General features: G+C 34.3%; 1 protein-coding gene across 1 annotated transcript; it reads left to right on the forward strand.

Annotated features, from left to right (window-relative positions):
- Positions 1–367: 367 nt before the first annotated feature.
- Positions 368–6,276, forward strand: LOC148298205 (membrane-bound alkaline phosphatase-like). The gene is made up of 7 exons (XM_088277048.1): positions 368–443; positions 1,100–1,404; positions 2,321–2,513; positions 3,145–3,317; positions 4,072–4,405; positions 4,629–4,943; positions 6,009–6,276. Exons 1-7 carry the CDS (start codon positions 377–379, stop codon positions 6,215–6,217), a joined length of 1,596 nt encoding a protein of 531 aa, XP_088133174.1. The 5' UTR covers positions 368–376; the 3' UTR covers positions 6,218–6,276.
- The last annotated feature ends 466 nt before the right edge of the window (positions 6,277–6,742 follow it).

Below are 6,742 nucleotides of genomic sequence, written 5' to 3' on the forward strand. Positions count from 1 at the left end.
GTACGTGATACGCTCGGTTTATCTTCACCATTCCACGCCAGCCCGTATGACCTACGCGCACGACAAAATACATATGTTCCAAAAATATTTAATGCGTACCGGATACACTTATAAATTTTTGCTAGGTTTCACACCCGACAATATTTTGTGACGACAAAATTGGTGATTTTTTAGGGTGGTTAATATGCAAAAAAATTGTTGAATATTTTTCGTCGTTTAGGGTTAGAGCTGTAATCTGACCACCTACTGTTATTTTAGCACTGTGTACAAGTTATACGGAGGTAACGGTAAACCGTTCAAATCCTGATATCGACTTGGCCCCCGTGTCGGCATAAAAGGAAGTTTACCAATTTAAGGTGGCCACATCGATAGCGTCATGGAGAGCGTCCTCCCGTTTATTCTCGTACCGTTTTTTACGAGTGTTATCGCATTTCCACACGACTGTGAGTATTAGATAAATATATATATATATATATATATATATATATATATATATATATATATATATATATATATATATATATATATATATATATATATATATATATATATATATATATATATATATATATTATATATATATATATATATATATATATATATATATATATATATATATATATATATATATATATATATATATATATATATATATATATATATATATATATATATATATATATGAATAAATGTATTAAATGTCCATCATATGATTCTTCCCTATTTCCTCCATCTCAATTGTTTTTTATAGACATATTAAAAAGATGTTGAAGAATATGAAACTTCAGTTATTTACAAGGCCAAGGACTGGTTTGAGTGAACACTTTATACACGTACGACAATACATGGGTAGAATGGTGAAGGTTTCATGTGTAAACCAGCCAACAATATTTTAAATATTTTAAATACTTAAAAGCGGCCAGGTTGGGAGTTTGAATTATCGGCGGCTATGTATAAGGAGATGCACGAATTTGAAAGAGGCGAAGGATTATTTGCAAATTCAGATTGGTGTAACGCTCTTTTCTCTCTGCCTATCCCCGCTGCGTTATGGTTAGCTGGTTAGTTAGAATAATACGATTGCGTTGAATTGGTATTGCAGATAGTGATGATACCTGGATGCATCCCAGCATCAGGGATGGTCCAGCAAACTCCAAGCGGTTCAGGCACAACCCGGACGAAGACACTGCAGAGTACTGGCAGAAGCTGGGTAGAGATAGGGTGAGGATGGTCGTCAAGCAGAAGACGAACACCAACAGAGCCAAGAACGTCATTATGTTTCTGGGAGACGGGATGTCCATTCCGACACTGGCTGCTGCCAGAACCTACCAGGGCCAGATGGAGGGTTTGACGGGAGAAGAGACCGAACTTAGTTTTGAAAAGTTCCCAGTTACGGGCCTGTCAAAGGTGAGTTAAATTTTTACTTTTATATTTTTTCACAAAAATGTTCGTAATATTAGTTTAAAACAACTCACCGATATTTTTATGTCCACCGGTTTCGAGATGCACCCGACTCTTCGTCAGGACAATCACTACACCAGCATGCAAACAATACTGCACGTCACCACTATGGCACTATTCACACGTTGTTTGCTTGCTGTTGTAGTGATTGTCCTGACAAAGATACGGGCACGTTTAGAATTTAGTAGACATTAAAATTTCGGTGAGTGGTTTTATACTTATATTAACATTTTTGTAAAAAAATCAAATAAAAAGGACTAACGAAAAAGTGAAAGTTTTAAATACTAATAATATTGAGTGAGTTAAATTATTTAATGTTTTTTTTATTTTTTTTAACATTTTGAGTGTCCAAATACTTAGTTACAAACGTGGATTACCTTGGCTTAGGAGTCATTTTATATATTTTTGACATCTTAATATTTACAAAGAAAGATATGGAAGCCATATTAATATATGGCTTACGTCTATCATAGGCTTATATATGGGTCCAGTGAACTGACATTTGCGGTGTCATGAAATTAATGACATATATAGGAGTTCTAAAAATTTAAGTAGATTGGTGTCAATCACGGGTAAAGGGTTTGTACACTAGTAAAGTGATCACTTAACTAACCTATGGCAGGTCGTCCTGTAAAGATGCGGAAACTTCCATATTCTTCTTCATGTGCATATGTTGAGATGTCAAAAATGTATATTTTTTGTTTTCGTTGTTATACTTTGAATTAACGATTATTTTTAGAACCCTTAGCACTTTTTGTCTGTAATTGTATTTTTTTTTAATTAAACTTTAATGAAGGTTTTTATTTACAAATATATCTTTTGAAAAATTTGAATATTTTTGTAGATTTGACTATTTTTTCAGACGTACTGCGTGAACCACCAAGTTGCAGATTCGGCTTGTAGTGCAACTGCGTATCTTGGCGGCGTTAAGGCTAATTCTGGGACAATCGGAGTAACAGCGAAAGTCCCAAGATTCGATTGCAACAAGATGCAGGACAACTCAACTTACGTCCACTCATTGGCAAAGCTCTTCATCGACAGCGGACGGAGTGCTGGTGAATTTTTAAGAATTAAAATTAAATTCAGAGTAAAAAAGGAGAAATTACACTCATACCTCCTTATCCTGTTCACACGTAGACGATACAGCAAGAAGCATTCTATTAAATATTTTAGTGTGTCCAAATTTTTGTTCTTTTCGCAGATTTAAAAAAGAACTTTGCTGCGACATTTATAAAAATCAACTTGTAAACTGACTAACCATCACGCCGCTTCAGGCAGAGGCAAGTAGGCAGAGAGAATAGAAATCTTTCTTTGCAAACCATCTTCGCCTCTTTCATGTATCATGGATCTGACCTAACCACTTTCAATTATTTAAAACAGTTGATCATGCCAAGTTTCCTCTGTTTATATTTCCACTTACATTTACCTCATAAATTTGTTTAATCCAAATCATCTCAGCACACCTTTCATAATTTTATCGAAAATGCTTATCTCAGCCATTCATCCTCTTCTTCTAAAATTAACTTGTTAGTGGATGAAATCCAGCATTTTTAAACAAAAAAATTAAGAGGCGCACTAAATTTACTTTATCCAGTTTTGTATTAGGCATGGATCCCTTTTGGGAAATAAATATCATCACAAATATGAAACCCCCATAGAAAAATCATATCACAATTTGGTAAATAGGAATATTGACTACGACCAGAGTCACCCACGCTTCCCCAGCGGGAACATATGCCCATACTGCCGATCGTAACTGGGAGAGTGATGCTGACGTAAGGGCTGCGGGCCACGATCCAACCCTTTGCAGAGATATAGCTCACCAGCTCATCCATGGAGATCCTGGGCAAAAACTCAAGGTAAACTCATTTGAAGATAATAAAAGTCGTAATGTTGGATGATTTGTATAGCGCCGTTTTCGTAAAATACTACCTCAACAGCGCATAACTGATGGGGCGAGGTATGATCAGCAGACAAACTCTTAAAAGATGTTCTTACTTAACATTATTCTCCTATGCTTCTTTTCTCTTATACGGGTGTAAGATATGATACCTTGCAAGGGCCTAGAGTAGCCGTAACTCAGCAACGATAATAGGTGCTTTCGAATAATTTTAGACGCGCATTGGTCTGACTTCGTGGAATATAGAAATACGGCAAGGGATGCAGCAACTCAAAGTCTCAACTGTTGTCAAGAAAAAACAATGTAGTTCCTTCAATGCCTTCCGAGAGCCGCCATCAAGCTTGCCTCTTTTACAAAGCATCAGGTCAAGACGTCCACTGTTGACAATCCGTCGGCAGTTTTTATTTGACGTGGACTTGACAAAGAAAGACGTAAGGGAGTTGGCAGTGGACAGAAGAGCCTTTAAGGATTCTATATGCTCCGCATATGAAGCGGATATGGTTAATGTTGAAATGTATGCACTTATGATACTAACAAAAATACCTGGTAGAGCCAAACGTCTCAACGTTAATGGTGATCTATTTTCCGATGGATAGAAAAATGTTTATCTAGTGATGGTAGTTTCAACAATTTAAAATGTATGATTTCACTAATCGTAAAAAAGATTTGTGAGATTATTTGCCATTGCAATTCTTGGTTGTTAATTCATTCAGGTCATTCTTGGAGGAGGTAGAAGAGAACTGTTGCCATCGACGACTTTGGATGAAGAGGGATTTAGTGGAAGGCGCCAAGATAGAAGGAACCTAGTCAAAGAGTGGAAAACTGACAAGTGTAAACAAAATAAGCCGTTCGAGTATATTTGGAATAGATCCCAACTTCTAAACGTAAATAAGAGCACTGAATACTTAATGGGTTTGTTTGAACCAAGTCATTGCAAATATCATCTGGAAGTTAATGACGACAAGGAACCATCTTTTGAAGAGATGGTGGAAGCTGCTATAAAAGTTCTTTCAAAAGATCCTAAAGGATATTTCCTATTTGCTGAAGGTTGGTAAAAAATGTATTTTAATCTTATTTGTTGGAGTTGAGCTATAAAAATGGGACAATTATTGAAACGGATAAGGAATGATTTTTAAATCAGGTACAAATTGTATGTTAAATCCCAGAATATCACCTTTTACATTAATTGAAGCCATCCCGTCGACTCTGAATTTTCTCATACTTCCATATGGTCTTCACCATATTACCATTTAACCTGTCTTGCTTGCAGGGGGTAGAATAGATCATGCTCATCATGAATCCAGGGCAAAGTTTGCCCTCGATGAAACTGTAGAGTTCTCCAAAGGGATCGCAAAAGCTGTATCCATGGTAGATCTCGAGGATACCTTGATCGTAGTGACGTCAGACCACGCGCATACAATGTCTGTAGGCGGATACCCGACCAGAGGTAACCCTATTACTGGATTTGTCGATACACAACTAGCAACTGATGGACTGCAGTACATGACCCTGAACTATGCTAATGGACCTGGGTATAGAAAAGAAGTTAATGGCAGTCGAGTTAATGTGGCGCAAGAAAATACAGGTGAGATTTTTTCAAACTCTTAACAATCTAGGTTGTAAGTTATCCTATGATCCAGAACTGAGCTGGAAATATCAATATATTATATAAATACGATTAGTATAAACTTTGTGGAGTAGTATTCTCAATATCATTCATATTTAAAGCATTTACTTTGTGGTTAGTCATTTTTACTTATTTATTTTTTTACAAAAATGTTAATAATATTAGTATATAACCACTCATCGATTTTCGGTGAGTGGTTATATACTAATATTATTAGCATTTTTGTAAAAAATAAATAAGTTTGTGGAGTAACATTACGATTTAAATTAAAAAAAGCGTATTTTTGCTTTTATTCCAACAGAACTTTAAATATTTGGGAACCAAGTACATTAAAAACCTTCCTCTAGATATAAAAAAAATAAAGACATTAAAATGTTTAAAAAAAAAATATGTATGATTTATATACGTGTTAAATCGAAGAGAAAAAAAAAAAAATTTTTTATAAAAAATAATTAAATTACCAAAAAACATAAACAATAAATAATAAGTGTTATTCCCTCTAAAAGCACAAGAGCTTAGTCTCTTTATTGGAGAGAACTGCGTTATTAATTTTATTTTATTTATTGTTTCGGCACTAACTTTGTGGTAAGACATGTTACAATGATTAAAGAAAACACTTGTTTTTTACCACTTGAGTTTTATTATAGACCACATGTTGCAAAAGTTAAACTTCCATCATTCAGATCTGTATAATAACTATTATTATACTGACCTGAATGACGGAAGTTTAACTTCCGAAACATGTAGTCTATAATAAAACTCAAGTGGTAAAAAACAAGTGTTTTCTTTAATCATTATTAATTTTAAGATTATAAAAGTACAAATGTCTAGAAAATTAATTAAAAATGTTAAATAAAAAAACTTTATAAACCGCTAAGCGGAAAAAGATCCAATTTGTGAACAAATATTTGTACACATTCAAAATGTTGTAAAAACCATTCATTCCGCTGGTATTATATTCTTAGTAAGAATACTTTGTAGCCAGTTTTTATAATTTCTATGGATAAATTGTTTTTTTTGCAGAAGACCCTGGTTTTCTTTCCCCAGGACTAAATCCTTTAGAATCTGAAACCCACGGAGGTGACGATGTGGGGGTATTTGCTTACGGACCATGGCAGCATCTCTTCACTGGCGTCTACGAACAATCCACAATACCTCATCTGATCACCTATGCAACGTGTTTTGATAACGATCTGAGTCCTTGCTGGTTCAATAAGCTATTTCCTAAATAACTGTTATTTTTTTGCTTGCTTCCTGTCATATACTATAATAAATTAAAGTATTATCTTGAGGTTGAGTTTTATATTTATGTATAGGGTAACCAAAGTTTAACCAAAATTTAATTCGATCGAAAGTGATCATCTCTCAGCCTTGCAATCTTTCCTCATTTCCCCATTCGAACATCTATCATACACCGTTTGCCACTAATTCGTCTGAATTCAATGGTAAAGTTGTTACTACTCGATCACAGTAAAACGGTACAAAAATATGATAGGAATCTTATCGACTCCGAAATGTTTGAAATCGGAAGATAATAAGATTTTTAAGCCTTTATGATGCCAATCGTTTAACCTTCAATTTATGGATGTATCAACTGTTTTTTATTACGTGTGCAGAACGTGTTATCTTGTATGGTCTGGTTGTGATTATTAATAAAAAAAAAACAAAGAGACATAGAAGATTATTTTGATAAATATCTATGGAAGCCGATAAAATCGCTAAATACTAAGGCTCATAAAAAAATCATAGTGTTATAG

The sequence above is a fragment of the Brachycentrus maculatus genome, unplaced genomic scaffold (genome assembly GCF_059751285.1).
Source record: "Brachycentrus maculatus isolate JH-2025_06_01 unplaced genomic scaffold, ASM5975128v1 h1tg002374l, whole genome shotgun sequence".
NCBI lineage: Eukaryota > Metazoa > Arthropoda > Insecta > Trichoptera > Brachycentridae > Brachycentrus > Brachycentrus maculatus.

Coding starts and splice junctions, on each gene's coding strand:
- LOC148298205 (XM_088277048.1), top strand. CDS start 377: ATGGAGAGCGTCCTCCCGTTTATTCTCGTACCGTTTTTTACGAGTGTT. Junction 2,514..3,144: donor CGACAGCGGACGGAGTGCTG/GTGAATTTTTAA, acceptor TTTGGTAAATAG/GAATATTGACTACGACCAGA. Junction 4,406..4,628: donor ATATTTCCTATTTGCTGAAG/GTTGGTAAAAAA, acceptor TCTTGCTTGCAG/GGGGTAGAATAGATCATGCT.